This window comes from Plodia interpunctella, chromosome 21 (genome assembly GCF_027563975.2).
Source record: "Plodia interpunctella isolate USDA-ARS_2022_Savannah chromosome 21, ilPloInte3.2, whole genome shotgun sequence".
Lineage (NCBI taxonomy): Eukaryota > Metazoa > Arthropoda > Insecta > Lepidoptera > Pyralidae > Plodia > Plodia interpunctella.
In genome coordinates this window covers 3,396,544-3,421,670 of record NC_071314.1, presented here as the reverse complement: position 1 = coordinate 3,421,670, position 25,127 = coordinate 3,396,544, and the positions used below count along the sequence as shown (strand labels likewise).

The window sequence follows — 25,127 nt, the reverse complement described above, 5'->3', positions numbered from 1 at the left end:
ACTACCTATCAATTGTTTTGTTACTATCTATAGTATCGATAGCCGTTTTTGGTGCAAATACCTAAGAATAATATATAAAGCACAATACTATCGACAGTATATATTTAACCGAGATGATGATTGGACTAACGACTGTAGAGTACAAATAGAAATAAAATATGAACAAAATTATAAACATGTCTTATTCGATTGTGTAAAACGATCAATAATTTATGTAATATTGCAGAGCAATATTATCGATACTCTACTCGTCATAATGTTTCGATACTATCCATAGTATTGTCCTTTATTGATAGTTTTGTCTTTTTGACTTAAAACGTCGGTAGTTAAACTATCGATATTTCGGCAACACTAGGTACCCCGAGTACTTGTTTACTAAATCCATGGTCGGTAGTGTTGCCTTTGGCTTTCGAAATCTATTCTCTCATTTCTACAAACTATTCGTGAAAAGCCTTTTCTATAGTCTTTGACATGCATGCTTGACATTTCTTTTTGACTAAGACTTGACCTGACTTGACAGTCTAAGGACTTGACTGACATTTTGTGACGTCAATTTATTAGTCACCGTTTTTACAAAACCTAAACGGAATTTAATGATAAATTTCGAGGTGAATAAAGGGCGTAATACATTTTAGTTGATATTATAAGCTATTCCCTATCACGTAAGTAAAAGCACCTATTGTATATAATGTTAAAATATAACAGATGGCTGGAATGCAAAACTGTAGCCTTTTATGGAAATCCTTGTGCTTGTTGTGACATCGGGCGCCCTAGATAACTATTACTAACACGAAAAAGTTATTTGTAGACCTCTTGTGTGAGTCATATGCTCATTAATGCGGTGTCAGAGATTCTTTATTGATGGAGCCGATGACATATCATTAAAGTTTATAATTTTCGTGCCGTGTTTGTCAAGTCATTGCTTAGTTGTACGTCAACAAAGTGCGACCGTTATTGCAAGACTACTAAACGGGTAGGTAATAATTTTGTTTGCCCACCAAAAGGAATTGATGACTATCTCATTGTATGTCGTTAAGGAAAAAGTAACAGAATTAATTTAGTAGTAGAATGTGTAAAAAATTGTGTATTAGCTTACTAATGTACAATGTAATACCTACCTGTAGCACGGTGGAAACAATAGAAAGCATAAAAGTGAAACCATGGTGATGGTACGCGTAATCAAGAGCTATATGAAATTATGAGCTTTCGGCGCCTCTGCCGCAACCTGCACTACACTCCTACAATTATTTCATTGAACTGAATCTAGTAATGTAGTTATATTACTAAACTTGAACAGTTTTATAATTCATAGTAAGAATGTAATGGATCACTTTCATATAACTATGTCCCTAGGGATATAACTTTATTATCTAGGGATATAACTATATTAAGGTTTTTTCTATATTATTGCAACATATATTCAGTTATTATACTATTTTTCAATAAATGTAATCCACTGTTACTTAGGTGAAACTGCTATTGTTTTTTGTAAATAATTATGCATAAGTTTATATGTGCAATATTCCTACTAATAATTATCTTCAAGTGACCAAATTTTTTTATAAATGTTTAGATCATGTCATCTCGCAAGACTGCCGGCCGCCGTGGCACTAACAAGAAGCGCGCTCAGCGTGCCACCTCCAATGTATTCGCAATGTTTGACCAGGCACAGATTGCAGAGTTCAAGGAGGCCTTCAACATGATCGACCAGAACCGAGACGGATTCGTTGACAAAGACGACCTCCATGATATGCTAGCTTCTTTGGGTATGGAATTTCAATTTTTTAATTTAGACTGAGTGCCCTTGCTGTCTAGTGTATATTTTGTTACATGCAATTGTTTCGATTTCTGTTTCCGAATGTTAGGTTTTCAAAGATTTAGGAAAACCATTATAAATCAAACAGATCTATGCCATTTTATCAACTGACTAGTTTGATATTTATAAGTCCTTATATTTTCTTCTATTATGATTGTTTCAACATTCACTTCTAAGTTCACACAAAACACACCAGTTTTGTTATTGTCTATTAAAATATACATTATCATTGTTCAGGAAAGAACCCCACTGAAGATTATTTGGAAGGTATGATGAATGAGGCTCCAGGCCCCATCAACTTTACTATGTTCCTGACGCTTTTCGGGGAGCGTTTGCAGGGCACTGATCCTGAGGATGTCATTAAAAATGCATTTGGGTGAGTAGAAACTTGTGATTCAATATTTTGAATGCAATATCAGGAAATTTTCTAATATGCCTGATTAGTTGTATAACAATAATCCAGACCCAATCATTGGCACCCTGTAGCTTTATTATTCAAGTCTATTGGATTTGATGTATAACAGAAAAACATATATGGTACTATCATGTTATAATGTGCTATTTTAATTCCAGCTGCTTTGATGAGGAGAACATGGGTGTGATTGCCGAGGAGCGTCTCCGCGAGCTGCTGACCACGATGGGTGACCGCTTCACCGACGACGACGTGGACGAGATGCTGCGGGAGGCGCCCATCCGCGACGGGCTCTTCGACTATGTGGAGTTCACGCGCATTCTCAAACACGGCGCCAAGGACAAGGACGAGCAGTAAGCTGGCGATGCGGGCGGGTACGAACAAAGACAATGAAAACTAAAGACTGGCTGGCGTACCCAATTGTAATTGAAGATTTCTATACAACTTTCATGCTTCCATCTCATACAAAGAGGCAGATTTGGCCTTGTAAAACTAGGCACGTAGTGAAGGAATAAAGATATTAGCACCATTAGCCGTTTTTGTGTCTATTTCTAGTATGCATTTTTTTCTTGTACGAGCAATGATGTCAAATGTCTATAGTTTTCTCTGTCAGTTATGATGCATTCACTTCTATCATATTTTTTAAAAACTCTGTAGTGTATGTCATTCATTTCCAAATTATGTTGGAAAATGTTGTTAACCCATAATAATTTGAACAAAATCAAGTGTGATATGCTTGATAGAGGTAAATTTCAACTTAAGTACTTATTTTGAAAACTTAATACCCGCCCAAATTTACATATTGATTATTGCCAAATTTTGTATTGGTATTATATTAAGATTTATTATAAAGCTATGTTTGTTCTAAATCAGAAACAGTATAATCTCGAATTACAGACTGAGGTGCTAAAATACCGTTTATTAACATTGCATTTTCGAAATGGCGTGTTTTATATACCATGCATTTCTCAATATGATTCCATGTATAACATGTAACTGAAATTGAAAATTTTATTTTTTGTTCTTTCTGATTTGAAATTTTCTTAATAATGTGATTGATCAGAAGTATTAGAATCATTCCCGAAGTAAGAGATTGATTAATTCAGTAATATTTTTTAATGAAGTATATATTTTAACTTAAGTTCATAAAATTTGTTTTAAATTATGAATTATTAGTTTAGGAGATGATAGCTATCGTAATATGCAAGCGTGTGTGTTACATAGATATAAATAATCATGTACCTATGTATGTATTTATTAAGCCATATTATATTACTAATTTTTACCATATAATTTTTTGTTTAATTTCAACTGTTGCTTCATGCTTATGTATTATAAAAAGAGGTTGGTTCCCTTGTTGCTTGTTTGACTTTTAGGCGGTTTTCACCAATAGATAGTGTGATTTCTGAGGATGCTTATAAATTCAAAATTAATTTTAAAAAACCCTATGGTTTTTATATTGCTAAATAATGTATAATAAACATGAAACTAAAGTTAAATCTTATCAAATGAGATCATTATTGTTTATAATTATAATTTTGGTTATTTTAATTACACTAGCCATGTTGTAATTTATATTAGTTTTTTATTATTTTGTAGTTGCTTGGTTCATACAAAATTCTCTATCCTTAGTGCTGTGAATGCCAAGATAAACAAGTCAAATGACGTCATTCTTCTATAGAAAAAACTGCTCTGACGTTATAATGAAACAACACTATTTATAGTAAATTTAAAATAAATCCTACACGTATAATGAACGACATGATATTATTAAACATACGGGCCAGTGTCCGCGTGATATAAACACAAATGTATATTCTGACAAGTGACGAAACTAAATGAGGGCTTTGTCTACAGTTGGCTGGCAACACTGGGTGTTTATCAACCAATCTTGACCATTTGATTAGGTATTGCAAAGGCAAAAAAACGTAGGTCGTCAAAAATCTGTTTTCTTCAATTTCTTAACAGGCTGTATAGAGGTTTAAGTATGTATTTGTTTGCATTGTAGTTGCAAAGTGTTGTGACACCAACGCAACTACAAGAACTTCCTAACATTACATTGTTTACTTTAGTAAGGAGACTAAGTTGAAGATCATAACGCCATTAAAATGAGTAACGGCGGACAAAAACAACGAATGTTGAATTCATCTTTATTATCATTAAATCACACTTTTTACAAATCACAGGTCAATATATTGTAAACTAGCTTTTACCCGCCTCTTCGCCCGCGTGAATCTCTTTGCGAATGCGGAACAGACACGATTTTAATACAAACGTTAATTTGGGGGTTGATATTTGAAAAAAAAAAAGTATTTTTTTGAACGGGGGCCTTTAACTACATGCATACCAAATTTCATCAAAATTGGTCCAGTGGTTAGCCGTTGCAGCGGAACAGACTGACAGACTTTCGCGTTTATAATATTAGTATAGATTTTCAACATTTTCCTCGTTTAAAATATCATTAAGTAATCTACTGTTAGGTCTAAAATGTTTCCACATAGACCTTTTTGTCGTTGTAGTTATGATATAGCGGTGCTGAAAGAAACTGGTTTAAATATATAATGTTACTTGCTAACATGCAACAGAAATAGCCACGAAAACATTATAAAACAAGCCTTATTTATCTTATATTCAATATTACCAAGATTGGTCATTATGGAAATAGGAAGTACTTAAATGCAATTATCATTTTGTATTTATTTAATTAAATTGTACTTCATGTCGTCTACGTAAGCTGTGCTTACTAAGTAAGAAAAAATATACTTAGGTATGTAACTATTTCTTCTACGATCATACGAGATCTAACAAAAGCATTGACATTATTTTACAGACTGACTTCATTTGCTTTATGACATATTTATCATTACTGTTGACATTCATTGTGAAATCTTTTCATTTAGTTCAAGTAGAGTTTCAAATACTTACTTAAAATTTTTTACATAGAAAATAGTGTCGAGATTCTGTATCAAACATATAAAACTTTATTTAAAAAATTTTGCTGTGTAAAAACGCTTGCTTGAATATTACTGTGGAACTTTGAATGTTAAAACACAAAAGACATACCCTGGTTTTTCATTTTGGTGAAAATTGATGAATTTGTGATAAGTACCTAATAAAGTAGTGGTTATCATAATTGTCTAAAATTATAGTAATATTATTATTGCACTATCAACAGACTTTACAGTCTCATAACATAAAACGAACGCCTTGTAAAGGCCTGTGCACACCGAATTACTGTGCGGTTGTAACTATGGATTTGTAACGCTTACTCCTATACACGCGTGTATACGTGCGATTTCCATACAGTTGTATTGTGTATGTGCTGATAAAAATGCAAAACATTTGACTTCATAAGTTTATCAAGAATATGGTGACTCGTTTTACGAATAACTGTGCTTGTACAAGCATCCTGCCATCTTGCCACAGCATGTTGCAAAACATTTGCTGTCTTTATCATACGGGAGCACAATAAAACATATCGATAAAATCATTATTCAAAAAACAAAATCAACTGCACAATATAAGAAAGTACGATACCAAACATATTTTACGTTTTAATATTTTATGGCTACGGCGGTAACAGATAGGTCAGTATCTTTATGAATACTACGTCGATTTGGACCATTCCTGTTTGATGAGGTGTGCTCCGCGCTCGGCCACCATCATGATGGCGGCCTGCGGGTTGCCGGTAGGCTGCGTCGGCATCGACGACGCGTCGATCACTCGAAGACCTGCAAAAATCAAAATCAAATCATTTATTCAGAAATTAGGCCTTCACAGGCACTTTTTCACGTCATATTCTAAATTAAATGACGTTTACCAAAGCTACAAACTACTAGCATTTCGGAACGACCACTGCTGAGAAGAAATGCCGAAAGAAACTCATTCAAACAGTGTTGGTCCCTATTATGCCAGAAGGGCTTACCATTTTTTAAATATAAATTTATGTATAATTTTTTATCAGTAATATAACATGTAAGTACACAATAAAGTACATGGTCAAAAGGTATACTGAAACATATTATGATTGTGATCAAGTGCTGTAAGGAAAATATATATACTTATATATATATATATATATATATATATATATATATATATATATATATATATATATATATATATATATATATATATATATATATATATATATATATATATATATTATGTATAATTAACCAAACTAAAAAAACTTTTAATAAAAGATCGAGCTGATCAGTTCCCCCGGCAGCACCCGTTCACGAGTTGACGTTGACGCGTGAGTCACCCACCCGAGCCACGACGCCTAGCGCGTAGCGGCCTTTCTACGGCGGTACTTTCGACCAAATGGTCGAAAGTATTCCTAATTAAGTCCAACTGACATAATAATCGTGACTATTCAGGGCCGGCAGCGCGCGTTGATGGTTTTACAAGCGTCTATAGGCTGCGGTGACTGCGTGTCAACGGACAGCCCTTGGATGTCCTGCATGCTTACGAATAATTTGCAGTGGAGTTTGTTGAGCCGGTTCTTCATAAAGCGCAGGTCTTTAGAAGTCGGCGGTAGAATTAGTTTAAGGTAAATTTTAACGTCAATAACGGATGTATATGATCCAAGTAGAAGAAAGAGCTGTGTTTATGGTATACCTGTAACATTGTAGACTCTGAGGTCGGTGTCCAGCACGCGGGCGATGGCGGCAGTGCCGAGCTGATGGTTCTGCGGGTCGGTGTGCTGCAGCGCCATACAGTCCAGCCACGGCTCCGACCACGCCGCGCCCGCCTCGGAACACGGGGCCGCGTATTCTGGGTCGAGGATGATGCCGTACTCGTCTTGTAATGTCTGGAATTGTTTGGAAACTTTAGTCGGTATATACTTTAGAGGTCAAGAAACTTTGAATATATACTAAGAGCCAGTTTCACCGTTTTCACAATATCATATTGTAATTTAACAGATTAACTGCTAGATTACTGTCCGGTAGCTGCCAGACACACTAATCAGATAACACGTTTATGCACTGTGTCTCGATTCTTAGCGATCGAGGGATACTTAGTGTATACTTACTTTGCTCTCAAAGATCCTCTGCAAATACCTAGCGGCGTCCCTTATCATGATGACGTCCTCTGACCGAGTGAAGTACTCCGGGTAGAAGAGGGGGTAGTCCAGAGGGTCACTGGAGTTCAAGGTCATGTAGCCGATACTGCGCGGCAAGAGGAGTGCGGCATTTGCTCTAGAATAAAATAAATTATTATTTTAAAAAAGCCACCTGCGAATGTCATGTAGTAACGATACTTTATAAGTGAAGCCAGAAGAAGTATAGAGAGGTGGTGGCGAATACTCGGCCGACAAGAGCATAACTCTTAAATATGAAGAAGTAAGTACTCTATGCAGTACTCATATGTTTTTATCTAATAAGTAGGCATGTTCCTTGGCACACCTCACAGCATGGGTTAGGCTAACTTACAGTTGTAAGTGTTGTGTGTACTATTTACTACTCCACCAAAACAATTAGGCACATGGCAAACATGGCGTCACTGTAGCTAGGGAGGGGAATATTCGAGACTCGCTGATACCTAGTATGAAACTGGTAAGTAACTATTGTGAATACAACTTAGTATGTGTATATTATAACTATACTTTATTTATTTTGGGAACAGAGAACTGTGTGTGCAAAGGAAATAATAAAACTCCTAATTGATTAAATGTACTTTATTTATTGGAATAATTTGAAAAATTGTTCTAATCAGAATCTAATTCTTCAATCCCTGACATTCTTTCAAAATCTGAATGTGATTCCAAATCACTGTCATCGCTGTCGTCATTTACATTTATGACTAACTCTCTTGCGTCTTCTAAACCTTGCTTTTCCCAGTACGCCTTCCGTAACCGGTCCACGTGATTAATTTCTTTTTTCCAATCGTCTTGCGTTATTGATTGTATGGCTTCCCTGGCTAGTTTTTCGATTTGTCTCTCTGACTGATCGACATTCTTGTCGGCGACTCTTTGTTTGACCAGGTTCCAAATGTACTCAATAGGATTGAGGTCACATTGATATGGTGGAAGTCTGAGGACTTCGTGACCGCTCTCCTCTAAAAGTTTGTCCACTAAATATTCTTTTTCCGGTCGGTTGCGAATTATAATATAATTCAACTCAGCCTTTGTCATTCGCGGGTCAAACGTAATGTTTCTCTCGCTCAGCCAATTCTGCATGTCTTGTTTACGAGCGGCCATAGTAGGAGGCTTATTTAATTGCTTGCTGTGGTAGGGCGCGTTGTCTATGACAACAATACTGTTAGGTGGCAAATTTGGAATTAGTTTTTCGGTTAACCATTTCGTGTAGTTTTCTGTGTCCATTTCGTCGTGGTAATCCCCTTTACTACTTTTACATTTGTATAATAAGTCTGCACCTTCGACGAACCCAGTCTCTCCTCCTGAAATACAAAGATATAAACATTAATAAACAGTGTAGTGACATGAACAATAGTTAAATTATTAAAGTAGAATATCACGTACGTGCAGAAATATTAATTATATGGAACCCTAATAAGACAGCTCATTGGGTATTACCTGCGTGAACGATTATCCAGCGTTGGCCAGCACTATCGTTTTTTCTTATGCCTGGGACCGTTTGACTTTGCCAACACTTGTTGACAGTGTAATGCGAGTGGACCCATGTTTCATCGGTAAAAATAACAGGTTTTTTTTCCGGGCCCAAGTCGTCGTTTTCTTTTAATCTTCTTAAGTAACGTGCACGCCACGCTGCTATTTCAGGTCTTTCTATGAGCACGTCTCGTTTTTTGGAGCACTTTTTGAATTTAAATCCCAAACTTTCTGTTATAATTTTTCGCAGGGTCTCTCTTTGACCAGGAAAGTTAAGATCTCTCTTAACAACGTTTAAAATTTTTTTCAATGTAGGCACTTCTTTGTACACGTCATAAAAGCTTTCAATTTTTGTTTTAATTGCACAAATCATGAAGTCATCAATTTCCAGCTTTTTCTTTTGTTTTCGCTTTTTCCCTGGAGTGGGTAATTTGACTGTCTCTGTTGGGGCTTCGCTTGACGTACCCGGCTGTGGTGAAAGCCTTAGTTTCTCCAAAACTTCTTTTTCCTCGTTTTTTATTCTGGCCAATGTGCGTCGACTAATGCCAGTAGCCGTACACACTCGCTTTTCCACTTGAGATATTGGAATAGCTATTCCATGCAACTTTTCTTCCTCAAAAAAATGTAATACTTTTAATATCATTGTCCTTTCGGACCCACGGATAGTTTTTTTCCTACCCATTATGAGGTTAACAAAAAATATCAACAACAAAAACAACACGGGACTTTTAAACAACACAGAATGAATTAATAACAATTATTTAACAAAAATTAACAACACAAACTCAACAAAAACCCAACTGACAACGAAAATTTTAGGAGGCGCGAAAGCACGTGGTGTAACTGCAGAGCGCGAGTACACGACTGCGCGTCACTAGGGAGAGCGCGGGGAGGTGAGACGAGGTACGGGCGCCGAAACCGCATTCCTGTCATGCGCCTAATTGTTTTGGTGGAGTAGTACAAATGAATAAATACATGGATGAATGATTGAGTGAGTGAATGAATAAATAAATAAATAACGTACGAGATGTTTCTCCCGCGCTGTGAGCAGTCCGCCCGCTCCCCGACGACGCCGTCCCTGGAGCAGTCCGCGTAGAACCCGTTGAAGAACATCTGGATGTCGGGCTGCCGCCGGGACTTGTCCGCCAGGCTCGAGTACATCAGCCCCGTCACCTGCAACCACGTCAAACTGCCAGACTCGAGTCATGGGAGAGACGCCACAGAGTACTGGATTTCATCGCCCTGCGACAACTTCCGGCTGGCCATGATCAGCCCTGGCCTACTTGGAAGTCGCTAAACAGACTGTGGAGGCTCACACGGTGCAAAGATAGTCTACCTAGGTGGGGTATGCTTGATCACTCTTATAATATGTGCGATTGTCGCTTTTTCCCAAAATCGATCGGTAATCTGCTCGTCTGTCCCGAGTGCATATAAACATTTGCACTCGTGGTAACTTGATGGCAGCTTCCAATGAAGCCAACGAAGTGGCTCGGTTCTAACAAGAATAAATTTAGTCTCTGATATAGAAGACAGACATACAGACAAACATTCTAAAATAAATTGTTTTGGATTCTATTAGTCCCACAAAAAAACCCCAAAATTATTTACAGTAGATATAGGCCCTTAACAGTTTTATTATATTTATATGTGAATAGGGATAGTATTGAGTATAATACTTAAATACATTGTTAAAAATTGGGGCTAAGTACTACCTGTACTTATTCACACTAGATAAGATTCCTTGTTAACAATTACCAGCAGTTTATATGGTAATCGGGGACATAGCTGCATCCTATGCGTTCCGAGGATGCTCGCACTTCTATAATCAAACGTAATTTTAATATTACAGGTACATAACTAATTGTTATCATTTAAAATGTTTATCACAGACTTATATAAAGTCTGTGATATTTATAATACGGAGCACGGTAAATAAATTTAGATATTTAATTTTAAAAAAAAAAAACGATATAGGTACTTTAATAATCTTTATTCCACTAGACTCCTAGACTAGCTAGCTCCTGAAGGTGGGACTAACAGCAGTACTACTGGCCACTAACCCTACTTTCCGCAGAGCTCAAACTTCTCTCTCGTCCTTGTGTGATTCTAAACAAAAACGACAAGTTAATAAAAACCTTTAAATTCGGTTGTCACTTTTAGATCGACCTCCTCCCTGACAACAACCCTTTTTGGGAATGCCGTTATTTTTTATAAGTTGTCAAGGTTATCCCTTACTCATACGACATCCGAGGCAGTATATGGATTCTATTCTGCAGCAAACTAAGATGGGTGACCTACCTGCGTGATAGCAGTAGAGCTCATGGGCCCGTCCCTCTTCAGGAGATACTCGGTCAACGCCTGCCAGTCTAGCTGGTTGGTGTTGTTGTTCTTCGTCAGAAGGAAGTTCAGGGTGATCCCATAGTGGTTCCGTAGATTCTGCCCCACTGGCAGGTCTTGTATGACGGGAATGTTGAACTTGTCCAGGGTGTCTTTCGGCCCGATGCCGGAGAGGAGGAGGATGTGAGGACTGTTTAATGCGCCTGCGCTTAGAATTACCTGAAAAGATACCAATGATGTAAAATCCTTCTTTTAAATTATGCCTAGTCGCTATTCTGTGCATTGGGGCCGAATGGATTCCACCCGATATTTTAATAGTTATTGTGAAAGTAAATATATTTGCTTGTTTTGTTTATAGAAAGTGATGAGTATAAAGCGAGTACGATTTCTCAGGATCGTTTCATGTGGAAGTCTCTAGTCTCTGCCTATATCCATGGGAAATAGGCTTGATAATATGTATGTTTGTTTGTAAAAATAGACACTTATGAAAAAAACAGCCTTTATTTTTCTTCCTATCCTCAAGATCGAGTTATAGATATTAGATAATACCCTACTGATATGGACATAAATCATTACTTTGTTTATTGTCTATGCTATTGCACAATAAAGAATGCCACATAAATATGGATTTGGATGTTACAAATGCATAGTTTGAAAATAAGCAAAGCAATTATGTGCGCTGGTTTATTTGCTCATCGCATCTTTCAATTCGGCCGATAAAAAAATATCGAATATCATGATGAGCGTACAAACATGCAGACAGGCAAAAATTAAAAAAAGAAGTTTCATTCTATTAGTCCCATAAAGACCCCCATAATTATTGGAGAAGAAACGTTAGGAAATTTGACAGTAGGCTTCAACGCTAAGTATGAGGAAAGAGTGGCGACTATTGACAATAGCAAATAACTACAGGTAGGTATAAATACTGGCCATTCCTTAAAAAAATTCTCAACATATAAATATGTCAATATGAATCGGAAAAATGCTCAGATGAGCGAGAGAGAGAATATTTCCTATTTGTCTAACCTCTTTAGTGGTCTTAACAGTTTGCTGTTTCCCCTGTTGGTCGATGTACTCCACCCCGACGGCTTGCTTTCCGTCTACCAGCACTCTGCTGACGTGAGCGTTCATTAAGACGTGAAGATTCTGCTTCGGTTCTAAATATGCACGTGCTGTGGTGTATCGTTGTCCGTTTCTGAAAAAAAAACATTTCAAATGTACTTGACTGTGCATTAATGAAATGAGTTATATTTATTTATTTAAAAACATCTATATATTTTTAAATAAGTTGTAGCGCTTATTGAAGAATTGATGATTTTTATACTATCAGTTATTTGTTTTGATCCGGCTAAAAGGACCAAAGTTTGAATGACTGAAATAATGATTCGAAAGTTCTTAGTGCAGGCAGAGCTCATCTTGTGTGTTCGATTGTAAACATTAACCTTGCCGTTTTGTGTAAGGTGCTGGGAAGTTGTATCTTCTTTTTTTTTTCCACTGAACACTGGAAAAAACCGTGGACACCTAGGAAGGGGGGCCCAAGTAGTGCCGGACTCCTACCGGCCATCGCTATTACCGGTTAAAAAACTAGTATTCAGCGGGCTCAACTTTTTACTTTATTCTTTGAAACAGTATCTTACAGATTGAAAGCTTGTGCGATGGCGAAGCCGGCGGGCGTGTCGGGGTCATTGAGGTCAGTGACCACGGGCAGCCCCGTCTCGTTGATGGCGTCCAGCAGTCTGTACACAGCCTTAGGTTGGTCGTTGAACTAAAAAATCAAGGGCCTGTATTAACGATTACTAAAGCTTGTGCACATGACATTTTTAACGAAAATAAAGTCGCGAAACTATCCTCGTGCCACTACTTTCGTAATGAAAACACAGCTTAGGATACAGTCTGCGTTGCTTAGCTTATATGACACCCCTAGCTGCGGCGACCATTCACTGCAGTCTATGGACGCCGTTCACTGAAAAAAAAAAATGGTTGCTAGTAGCTAAAAGTTTAGCTGCATATCACCAAAATCGAGTGACTACTAAACTGAGGGCTACAAGTAACTAAAACATGTTTTGTAAACAGAGTTTAGTAATATTATATTAACTTCTTTTAGGTAACTGGTGATAACTTAGTTTTGTTATTTGAACTAAACTGTTTGGCTGTCAATAGTGCTCCGGTAAAGTTGCTTTAGCAAAGTTACTTTGGCTAATTAAAGCTAAAGTGTTAAATAACTAGTAAATCTAACAGTTCAGTAAGAAATATTAAATTATTTGTTTAATAATTAATGTTAAGGTGTGGTTATCTCTTGCTAATCTGTTTCATTACTAGTAGACAAACACTTTATGTGGAGGTAACAGCATTGTTTGTTTACCTGCTCCTGTTGGTTTATTTACCAGTAGCTGGTCCTAGATCTGCTATTGGACCTGGATCTACAGGCCACCTTCAATATTATTGGGATGTACTGGATTGATATGATTAATCATATCAATCCAGTAAATCCCAATAATATTATTGGGATGTACTGGATTGATATGATTAATCATATCAATCCAGTAAATCCCAATAATATTATCAAATGGTGTCCTGCCTTGTGGATGTATATACAGGTCTAACAGCCACCTTAACATAGGGATAACGGGCTAAGTGCAATAATGAATAAAAAAATGTATATTATATAAGTAATTTTTTTGAATTATTTATTTAAAATGTTCAAAAAAATAAAATAACACAATTTAATGTCTTGTCATTCACTCAATAAAATCCAGATTATTAAATTTAAGTTACATACGCTGTAGTATCTCCATTGTATAATAACTGGTAATCAAACACCAATATATTATAAAACATAAATAGGGCTAATAAAAATAAAGAATAGTTAACCAAATATTAATAAGACATTGCTTAGCCCAAATTAATGTCAAACACATTACTTGAGTTTAAAATTTAACATAACAATCATAGTCTGTTTTCTTCATTTTATATAATTCAGTGCACACCGGGAGAGGCGCGGCGAAGATACTTAGAAGAATTAACTTTCAGGAATTCATTCCATTTTCTTTGTAGCGAAGAAGTAGTCCTTTTCCTTCATTACATGATCTCAAAGTGTTGTATACTCCCTGAAATTTAAGAAACTATAGAGTGAACTAATAACAGTCCTCTTGTTTAGCCTAGTAATAGACACACAGACAGATGGACGAAGCAAGTGAAATCTCAGTAATAAGATCCCATTTTAATCCGTTTTACCTTAAAAAGTAAAAATGCTTACATTTGTATTTAAGTTTGGTACTTCCTCATTCTGTATATTTGTCCAAGTTCTGTAAGTTTTCAAGTCCTGATTCAGCAATATACTAGTAGGTAATGTATGGTGCTATCAGTAAGGATTGGCAAGTTATTGATACACACAGCATTTGATGATGCGATGATGCAGGGATGCTATCATCACGGATATTATGCTGTAAAAAAATATGAAATTATTATCCACACTATTAATAAAACATACACATCTTAGGGATATTTTATTAGTTAAGATTGGTAAAAACATATTGCTTACATCAGAGGTTAATCATAACAATTATTATCATCTTAACTGCAAACCAAAACTAGACTGATAACAATTGTGAAAAATATCTTAAAAATTCTAAGTCCTCTGGACTAACCCTTTCAGGGCACCCTTGTCTCCAGTAGCAAGCGGCGCGAATGGAACTTTGAATGAAGCGACCCGCCTCGCCCACTGGCGACAAGACACACTACGGGGCTTCCCTGCCGCTTTCGTGCTACCCGATCCGGCAGCCCTCTGCGATACCTACTCTGACCGCGCCAATATTTGATGATTGTTCGACTGAACATTAAACTAACACGAACTAAATAAAAATTAAACATTCACATACCTTTGAACAAATTTATGTACATTTCAAGACCCCATAAGCGCAAATAGTCACTCATAGGATCAGCGGAGGTCTCGTCTTTGACCGTCTGCCATTGCACTGTTTATTACGAAAACACGTTTACTAAGTTTTTTTATATACATAATGTCGCTACAAATCTCCCGAAAACAATAGGAATGTGAAAATCAATTCGATTTGCCGCCTTCACCAGCCAAGCCACACAATAATGACCGAACGCAGAGAACGAGTTCTAACGTGAATCGAATATAACTTTAATGTACTGACTCGGACGCAGTGCTGCCAACAGTGCCAACTAGTTTTAACAATATTTTAATTAAATATTGTTAAACAGTTTTGTGATAATACTTACATTTTTATTTTAACTTCATACATTCGACATAGGCAAATATTAATCAAATGATGATTTAATGGCTGCTAGAAAAGTTTACTACAAATAAATAAATTGATGAATGTCCAAATAATGACTTTGATTGTGTTATCTATAAATAAATTCATGACAATGTTTTAATCAACATTGTATTAAATTTAAGTACATATGTTCGGTTACCAGCTATGAAACAGTTTGTTCTTGCAGCTAAAGTAGTTTGACTGGTTTATTTTAATAAATAATAGCTAACATTTTGATTACTGATTATCAAGAACTGATTAGCTTATCTGGTTTGGGACATGCAGTTACATTGGTTTAGATAATTACAACCAAAGTTTGGTATCTATTAAAGAAATTTGCAAATAGCAAAACTGGTTCAGCTATTTCTTTTTTTCAGTGTTCTTGGGCTACTGCTCTGGGGCCCCTGACTCCGACGCTCTGCAGCAGAAGAAACCGGAAAAACGCTAGATGAGAGAGAGGGCAATAGCCCTGTCCATTCCCTAAAATCGGCATTGTACTTACAGTAAGCAGTAGACGAGTCTGCCGCCAAACTGTCTGAACTGGTATCACAGTTCTCTCACCTGAGTGTTTTCCCGGTTTTCTTCCTCAGCCTTTGAGCGTCTGAGCCAAGGGTCCGCTTTCTTACTTTTTCGTGTCCATTCGCACAGGGCAACCCTCCGATTCAATAGATCAGGTGATGTACCTGATCTTAATGTTATACATAAATAAAATAAAAATTACTTGTTGCACGGGCAGAGGGCCGGTGTCCGAGTGGTGTTTGGCGCTGACGAGCGAGCCGATCTGCTTGTTCCCCTCGGTCATGTCGAAGTAGGGCAGGTTCTCCTCCCACGACCAGCCCTTAGCGCCCGCGTTCACCCAGTCCTCGTAGTCGGCCGCGTGCCCGCGATGGTACATCATGCCGTTAAGCACGCTCGAACCACCTGCGATCAATAAATGCAAAAGTAAGTTTATTTGTTTGTTACTTCTTCACGCTCTATCTACTCAACAGATCTTCTTGAAATTTTGCATACATGTAGTTTGAAGTATGGAGAAGGATAAACCTTTCATCCCGGAAATCAACGCAGGCGAAGCCGCGGTCAACATGTCGTTCTCCATGTTAACTATGCAAAATTTCAAGAAGATTGGTTGAGTAGATAGAGCGTGAAGAGAGATAAAACAAACAAATTTTCGCATATTTATAATATTAGTTAGGATCTTAGGTAATATCAAACAATTTTTATATCCATAATAAATGGATTATAGCTGCTTTAGTTTATTGTTGCTTTACGAGTTCGCAAAGAAATTGTTATATTTTATTTGCATGTGCCTATATGTCACAACGTTAGGTAATATTTGTTAAGTGAACATATCAAATTTATTCATCATGAATAATCTTGACTGATAATAATTTGTATCATAACTAGGTACATAGTTACTTACGATAGAAGGATCACAATACATCCATCCATCATTCTCATTAATAAATTTAAAAATAGAAAAAAAATATAGCACTTATTTTTTGTCGTTGTTATGTAGGTATAATAGGAAATCATAACCTGATACATATAATATAATTAATGGCGGGAAGTATCGAAAAAAATAAAACAAAGAACTAAGCATATTCGCCATAACTAGAGCAAAAAACTTCACAGATTATAATTTTATATGTTGTCTTTGTATTTAAAAAAAACACTATACAGTAAAGATTGTCTTTTTATGTCTTGAGGTTTAGGCGTGTGGTTCCGCCCTAGAAAAGGACCACTCTATATCTATATATGGATGTCCCCTCGATGAATAAACTCTGCTCTGACAGCTGCTGGGTAACAGTAGCATTCCTTAAATTAGGCAAGCCGCCGGTCGTGTAACCAACCAACCGTGTAAAGCGGAGCCTGGGCTTCGCTCAACGGTAGAGTAAAGAACCGGGAAAACACATGAGAGAGAAAGAGAAAAACTTGACATTCGCACGTAAAAAAATTACGAAAATAAAGCCACGAAACTTTTTTCATGTAACTAGTTTCGAGATGAAAACACTATTCCGTGTTAACGTAATACTATGTAACTTAAATAAGACAGACCATTAAATGGTCTGTGTCCTTACCAATAACTTTCCCCCTGGGCCACCAGCAGCCCTTGCCTTTCTGGTCTAGACAGTAGTTGGACGGGACCGTGCGGTACTTCCAGTCTACTTGCTCGTTGTCCCAGAAGGTCCTGTAGAACGAGGGAACCTTTGCACCTATAGGCTCTGGACCACCCGCCTCTATTAGAAGGACCTGTTGGCAGGATATTTGTACTTAATATCTAGGTATTTTGTATACAGGATGTTTAGGTAAATACCAGTATTTCGTAAATGAGCAATTAGAGTTGTTGTAATATCAATAGAAACATCGATAATTAAATGGAGGTAATGAAATTATCGATACCTTAACAATAATATTGATGATTTTGTTCGATGCGATGGGGGATTTGTCGATGGGGTTAAAAAGTATGAAAAACGTACAAGTTCCTTAATTCGATGAGGACGGAAATACCTTAAACTTTTCATCCTCTGCCAGTCTACCAGCCACAATGGACCCTGCCGAGCCTGCACCCACGACTATGAAGTCGTAGTCCTGGTCCACACGCTTAACTGACTTTAGTCTTTTGCACGGAGACGCGATGTCGCATCGTCCGTTCAGGAACTGTTCGAGAAGCACCATGAACAGGATTGTACCGCTGCATATTGGGGAGTTTGTTAACGACGGCCCTTCTGTTACTAAAGGGCATTGGCAGTCCTGAAAATTAAAAAGATTGTAAGCAAATTATTGAATTAATGAACTTTTATTGTCTTTGATATTACAACTTTCTTTTTGATAACATACTTTAACGAAGAAATGTTTTAATGTACAATGGTACAAAACAACTGGTACAGTCGCGTACTGGAGTTGACATAATTTATGAGCAGTAAATAAAGCTTCTTTAGGTATTGCAGTCAGTACTTTATGTACACTTAGGTACTGAAGTTGACGATATTATTCGAATATACATTTACGAGATATGTATTGAGATACAAATATATACACATTTCTTTTGATATATTTTATTTTATTTGCATGAATTCGCATATTTTTATTCTCGTCGTAGATGAGAAATTTATCGCAAGTGCGATGAATCTACATATTGATTTATAGCCAATTCATTATTATCAGAAACAAACTGGATAAATCCGGTATAAATTGATAACGTATTTATCGAGCGGCATTTCATTTTTTCTTTTGTCTAAACTTACTTGCGCAGCTAAAATCATTTTGACTCTTTGAAGTTTCGGGTGGTGCGCTGTGTCCCCTAGTGAAATAAAAAAAAATTAAAAAAATTGTTAATATTACTTTCTTGACTAGGATTTAAATGGCTGGGATAGTGTAGTCCCTTAAGCAGAGATGTCACTATTAGCACATTAATGCTGGGAACGTCATTTATATAGGTAACAGCTTATCTGTTTTACATCAGCAATCAACATAGCGATGATATGAGCACACGTGGACAGATTTTCCTCTTATGGATGTTTCTTAATAAGTCCAAAACCTTTTCCTCGGGAAGAAGTAAAACGACCATTTCTGTGATTATAATTAATGTAGGAAAAAATACAAAGAACGCTTCTATATACAATGTTTTTTCATGCAAGGCATTATATTATAATCGCTAGTGTCAAGCTCAATTTGTATGAGATAGCAAAGCGGGGTCACTTGTTTGGCTCTCTCATACAAATTGACCGATGATCACCCGATAGAACTTAGTAAAATCGAAATTTTACGTAAAATTTTATTTTTTTGGAAATTTTAGTACCTATTTATTCCATGTAGATAGGTATTGAGCATATTGTGGAAAATGTAGCTGATTTTTAAATAAAAACCCTGTATACGTACGTTATTAGGTTACCTACTTTGATTTTGTAAGAAATTGATGAATGAGATAAAAATTCAAATCATAATCTTCAATAAGTAATCAGGTTTTAATAGTAATAATGTAATAGGTGGAAAACCTATACATTATTACTATGTATTGAGTGTATGTAAGGTAAAAAGCTAGGATAATTTTTTTTTCTACAATGACAACGTACTTCAAACTAATGATATAAAAAGATTAAGTAGAGAAGAAATAAGTAGATATAGGTAGGTGTATCACATTGAAACTGTTCTTGATTTTCGAAGAAATGTAAATATTTGTTTCCTTATTTATCTGTTGGTAACAATATTTGTTTTCCTTCCGCTAGACTTATCAAACTAAATAGAAAAAAATTAACTAAGCCTTGGACTTAGAACCTGAATGATTCGTTACGAGAAAAGAATATAGAATTAGAAAATAGACATGCCATCAAAAACATGCTGTAAAAAACCCAAGTCTCGCAGCTCAGTCTGTCTACCGTAAAAAGTTATGAGATCCATGAGACCAAGTCAATTAATTTATTTAGTCCCTACTTAAGGGACCTTCTGTCTTAAGTTATTACGCAAGTTATTACGCAAGTTATTACCATATCAATATTAAAAATCTTTTAGGTTTTAAATAAATAGATCGACTTGGCCATCGCATGAAAACACAATGTATCTTACAAATGTAATACTACATATTATATTAGATTGTTTAATCTATGGCGCGATTGAAACTCTCGTCTCCAAAAATATAATACAGTACCTGCTTACTAACAATACTGAAAATTTAGACTTCCGTTTTATCCACAACGAAGTTATTGGGGTCTCTAATTGACCTGAATTGCTTTGAGAAAAGGATGGTAAGGCCGTGTTTTTTTTTTTGCTCGACGGGGGCACTGCCTTGCCCCCAGATTGGCGACAATAATATACATTTTGCACGTGGCTTCATCTGCAATTTCCATCCTTACATATGAAAAACAAAGTCCTCTGCCGCGTCTGCCTGTCACGAAAACGACTACAAGGATATCACCAATACATAGTATAATTCCTGACGAAGGTTTAGGTTATAGTGTACTTATTAGCATATTCATTAGGTGCTTAGATCATTTTACCTTTTAATATTGCCTCCTAATCGGTAGATGATTCCAATAGAAAAGAAAAACTTACCCGAAAAAGATCAATTTTAAAAATAGACCGGAGATAAAATAATGAGCAGTCTTAATATTACTGTTTGTAGATATACGTTTCTTTTTATTCGTAGACAATTAGTAAAACAAGTATACAGTGTGTACATAGTTGATTTAGCAACAAAAAGAACTTCACTAGAAAAAATATATTTCAAGTAAAATCTAATCTTTATTTTTTCTTTTCGAGTGTGTTATTGCTAATACTGGTGTTAGATTTTATTCAAGTCGTCTAAAGGCATGTGACATGACTTTTACGACTACCTGTCAGCATCTAGTGGCAAGTAGTTGCATTCACGCTAGTGAACTTAAATATCAACCAGGGTGCATGTTTTCCTTCTCCGGAAGGAACAATAAGTGGTATGACTACCACTTATTGTTCTACAGTATTTACATTACATACATTACATACAGTATTTACAGTAAGTATTACTATACCTACAGTCAAATTTACATAAAACCGTTAGTATAATCGAAGATCAGTTCAGTCAAGAAGCTTTTTTGCAGCAAACGACAACATTTTCTATACGTATACTATTGCAAAAGTAATATCTCAAAAATATAATTATCGTAAGTCGCGGGAAAACAGCTAGTTTACTCATAAAATAAAATAAAACTGCCTCTAGTTGACAAGTGTTATTTTTTTTTGCAAATTCATCATAATCTATACAAAACTACAATGTAACGATATGATTAATGATAACGAACACATACGAACGAAATTTTTGCATTACTTTGTATCCACTTAAGATAACTAGTCTTTTTCTTTTGCTCAATAATACTCATGGCGTAGTGAGCTTGAGCCATGAATGACACACAATTAACTCGTCCTCCCTATTCATCCAGTGCCCAGCAGTGAGGATGTTAAAATGGTTGATGATCATAATCCTTACATATTATAAAACAAAGTCCTCTGCCGCGGCTGTCTTTTCACGATAAACTCAAAAACGAACTAGGTATGTTTTTAAACAAGCTAAGCCGGGCCGGGTTCTAGTTAATGTGTATGTTAACTGTAATTATATTAATGTAAGCATTATAATTACGCTCTATGTTTTCTATAATGTAATACGTTTGAAACGTTATTAGAACTCTCTATTTTTTTAAAATATTAACATTATTATCATCTTGTACTGGTATATGTTAATGAGTAAGTATATAATCTTCTGTAAGTAACCTGCTAGCATATCCATATCCTTTTCTGTGTCCTCTCCATGGATTCACTACAAAACTCAATGAAACAATTGTTGGAGCACTTCAATACAAAGATGAATTCCAAAGTTATTTGCAAAGAGCTAACCCTACACCAACAGTTAGAACACTGTCCACTGAGTTCGCGTAGATCTGAATAATTAGTAAATTTAGTTAAATAAAATGCGTATGGAGAACAAATAACGTTGTAATTTTTTACGTCATCAGAAACCAGCTGTGACAATTTTGCTGTATTTAAAACTGGATAAATGCCTAAAGACAAAGAAAAAATAGGCCGTTTATGTAAATTGGATTAATTTTAGGTTGAATAATTGTTCAGTTGATTTCAATTATTTTTAGAATATATCCCTTATAAATATATCGGCTCTCTAAACATACCTACGCAATTAGATACACAAATGTAACAAACATTTGAATAATTTTTCAAGGAATTTGACGGTTGAAATAACACAAGGTCTTATTGCAACTATACCATCCGTTCATCTCCGTCATTTATACAAAACCAATAACTTTTATATAGTTCCAATTTTAAAGGTCAGTTGCATATAATTACTATTTAATTTAGTTAGTTTTTATTTTATCAAAACATGTAAATAAACTAATACTGTATTATAATAGAATAGCAATATGATACTAAACGCGTATTTGTGATAAAAGCATTCTCAGTCAGCGGTCAGGAAAAAAATAATGGAACGAGCTAATTTCCTTGTTTTAAGTAGGGTTCCGTACTAAACCAAGAATATTGCAAAGGTATTATGGAAACTTACAGTGATACGTGCAATTCAAGGCTGCTTGCTAAATCATATCCGTGCATATCATTAGATTCATATTTACTCACATAAAACAATAGTAGGAACACAGGAAAGATTTAGAATCAGAAGGGAAGAAGCTTTAATAAATAGATAGATGCCGTGGGCCTACCAGTAGCCTACCACGATAGTAGGTAGACTACTGGTAGGCTACACGTAGGTAGCACGTTAAGACCAACGTCCATGTTGCCTCTTTTTGTCATATCGTGTACATATGCATCGTATAAAAAAGAGATAACGTGTGAACGTGCGACACGGGCTAAGTGCTTTATGTTTCGTGGTAGCTCTACAATTACAACAGCTTTATCAAATGGCATAAAATAAATTTGTTTTCTTCTTAAAACTATTTTAACAACTATTATCTAAGACTAAGACTACATTTCTAAGACAAGACAATAAAACTTACCAACATTAGGCCGTCTTCTTGTGTCTCTAAATGAGATCCAAGACGATTGTAATATCAATCCGTACAATAATAATTTTTCAAACATATTTGAGGTTTAATAATCAAAAATCATTACTGGAACTTTGTTTTTGTATAATAATGTAAGATTTATGAACAAAAACGCAAAACTAAGGAGTTGATTAAAAAAATCAACCTTCAATCGGCTGAAGATATTTTATTTGTTCACAACTGAGAACATTCTCTATAAGTCACATAAGTATGTAGTGCAAATCAAATTCGAACCATTCTTTTATGAGCTATGATATTACAAACAGATACACATTAAGTATTTTTACGTTCGTATATTTTTTAGTATAAGTCATATTGCACCATTGACGGTTATTTACACAACTACCGATTTTAAAGTTCAAAAGGAGACTAAAAAGCAAAGTTAATGACTAGTAGCATAGTTAACGTTAGAACGGATGCTTTTATTACTATTAAGATTTCATTGTTACATGTTAAAATAAATAGAACATCGATTTGTTGATAACAACTATATTTCTGTATCTAATTGGTTAACGCAGAATGGTCGAAAAAAATTAATTAAAAAATGTTGGTCAACGTCCTAAAAAAAATGTCGTCTAGATTTCTAGTAACTCAAAAATAACTTCACATTAAGGATTAAAAGTGTACGAAAGAAAAAAAATAGATATATATGTAATACAAATAATAGCACACTTGTACATTGTAACTCACGTATTGATCTTAAATACATAACTAGTGTATATAACCTGCGATTAATTATTTCAGTCGCAGAGGCTCGGTTTGCCATCACTGAGGAGCACTGCCCATTCCAACACGTTGTGTATACGCATGTGTGGGTTTTCATTTTTCACTGAAAATAAAAATAATAATTAGGTCACTTTTTCTCATTAGCGTGTCGACTCTGCTAAATTTGTGAGGACCAATAAGATGCTGCCGATACAGCATTATCTAGGATAATATAGTAGGCAAACATAAAGTTCCAGGCTTTTAAGATTTATTTTTTGTAATAAAGTTAAATAAATACCTATAGATCTCACGAACTGCTTGGTGGGCAGGTCAATGGGCTTCCACTTGGGTCTGCCGTACATGAAGTGCGATGTGGACGAGATGCCTTTGTGATATTCCTATAATTTAATTGTTTGTTTTTTCTAAACACTTATAAAATTCATCCCCTATTTCATCAACCAGCTATGCTCAAACGTCCTCAAATGTTCGCTTTACTATATTAGCTAACATAAGACCTAGTTGTGGCGCGTGGTTACGCCCTAGAATAGAATCACTTCATTTCTAGTATCATTATACAGGGTTACTGGTATCTAACGCATAACATTCCAAAGGCGCATAAGACATAGAGACTAACATCTTTTGTTCTGCGACTTCTGTCTAATCGTAATAAATACAAAAATGTTCCTTTTTTTAGTTTTAATGTCGATTCTATAAAACGTTAACTCTATGTTCGATTCCGCTACTTATAACGCTACACTGTACTGTCTCGTGTTGTCTCTATTACATAGATTTACGATGTGTATCGCAAAGTAGATTGTATTTTTTTGATGTACCCACTTGGGTACATCAAAAAAAGACTACTTAGTCTTTAGGAGGTTTTGCGTTTTATACCAGTAACCCTGTATATATCATAGGCTTGGCAGCTCGGCTGGAACTCATAGGCTTTCTCAAATAGGGTTGACGTCAGACAAGCGACCGATTGTCCAAAACATTGGCCGTATCTTAAAAAAATTTAAAGCCCGCGGTCGCGGCTACACATCCCCGAATGCAACCGGGAACACGGAGGGTGAGAGAGATAGGACATAATTACCTGGTCCCAGATATTTTTCCTTATAATTTTTGGTTCCTGTCGGTCAGATCTCGCGGATTTGGGGTTGTAGTCAGGGGGGTGGTACAGCATGTCGTAGGCGCACAGGGGTTCTTTAGTTGGCTTCCAATTAGTATTAAAGAAAGTCCCTTTGGAGACTGGGATAATCATCTGAGTGATCATACGGTCTTCTAGTCCGAAATCCATTATTATAATTTATATGTGATGCCAGTAGATATAGTTGTTATAATTTACGACTTATAATTTCAACGAGACCAAATGCAACCAAACGTTCAGTTGAAGTGTTTTGACATTGGTATATGACTTGCAATTATACCGTCAATAATGATATAAAAGCTTTTTCTTAATTGAAAT

At 35.8% G+C, this 25,127-nt stretch overlaps 4 protein-coding genes across 8 annotated transcripts; 1 reads left to right on the top strand and 3 right to left on the bottom strand.

Moving 5' to 3' along the window:
* Nucleotides 1–251: 251 nt before the first annotated feature.
* sqh (spaghetti squash) lies at nt 252–3,521 on the top strand. 2 transcript variants are annotated; one of them, XM_053761736.1, is made up of 4 exons: nt 252–662; nt 1,574–1,766; nt 2,054–2,192; nt 2,390–3,521. In XM_053761736.1, exons 2-4 carry the CDS (start codon nt 1,577–1,579, stop codon nt 2,583–2,585), a joined length of 525 nt encoding a protein of 174 aa, XP_053617711.1. In that variant the 5' UTR covers nt 252–662; nt 1,574–1,576; the 3' UTR covers nt 2,586–3,521. The 2 variants fall into 2 exon arrangements, with proteins under 2 accessions (XP_053617711.1, XP_053617712.1); XM_053761737.1 differs by lacking the exon at nt 252–662 and adding an exon at nt 797–973.
* Nucleotides 2,603–23,789, bottom strand: LOC128679457 (glucose dehydrogenase [FAD, quinone]-like). 4 transcript variants are annotated; one of them, XM_053761731.2, is made up of 12 exons: nt 23,686–23,789; nt 18,668–18,723; nt 17,931–18,173; nt 17,501–17,672; nt 16,144–16,343; nt 12,777–12,904; nt 12,166–12,334; nt 11,101–11,358; nt 9,827–9,975; nt 7,267–7,432; nt 6,852–7,044; nt 2,603–5,959 (listed from the first exon to the last, which is right to left on the bottom strand). In XM_053761731.2, the coding sequence occupies exons 2-12, from the start codon at nt 18,683–18,685 to the stop codon at nt 5,835–5,837; spliced, it is 1,821 nt and encodes a 606-aa protein (XP_053617706.1). In that variant the 5' UTR covers nt 18,686–18,723; nt 23,686–23,789; the 3' UTR covers nt 2,603–5,834. The 4 variants fall into 4 exon arrangements, with proteins under 4 accessions (XP_053617706.1, XP_053617703.1, XP_053617704.1 ...); XM_053761728.2 differs by lacking the exon at nt 23,686–23,789 and adding an exon at nt 22,913–23,324; XM_053761729.2 differs by lacking the exon at nt 23,686–23,789 and adding an exon at nt 21,663–22,886.
* Nucleotides 7,855–9,756, bottom strand: LOC128679458 (uncharacterized). Its single transcript, XM_053761733.2, has 2 exons — nt 8,770–9,756; nt 7,855–8,633 (listed from the first exon to the last, which is right to left on the bottom strand). The coding sequence occupies exons 1-2, from the start codon at nt 9,482–9,484 to the stop codon at nt 7,942–7,944; spliced, it is 1,407 nt and encodes a 468-aa protein (XP_053617708.1). The 5' UTR covers nt 9,485–9,756; the 3' UTR covers nt 7,855–7,941.
* LOC128679461 (uncharacterized) lies at nt 23,596–25,078 on the bottom strand. The gene is made up of 3 exons (XM_053761738.2): nt 24,756–25,078; nt 23,964–24,063; nt 23,596–23,789 (listed from the first exon to the last, which is right to left on the bottom strand). Exons 1-3 carry the CDS (start codon nt 24,957–24,959, stop codon nt 23,701–23,703), a joined length of 393 nt encoding a protein of 130 aa, XP_053617713.1. The 5' UTR covers nt 24,960–25,078; the 3' UTR covers nt 23,596–23,700.
* Nucleotides 25,079–25,127: the final 49 nt, after the last annotated feature.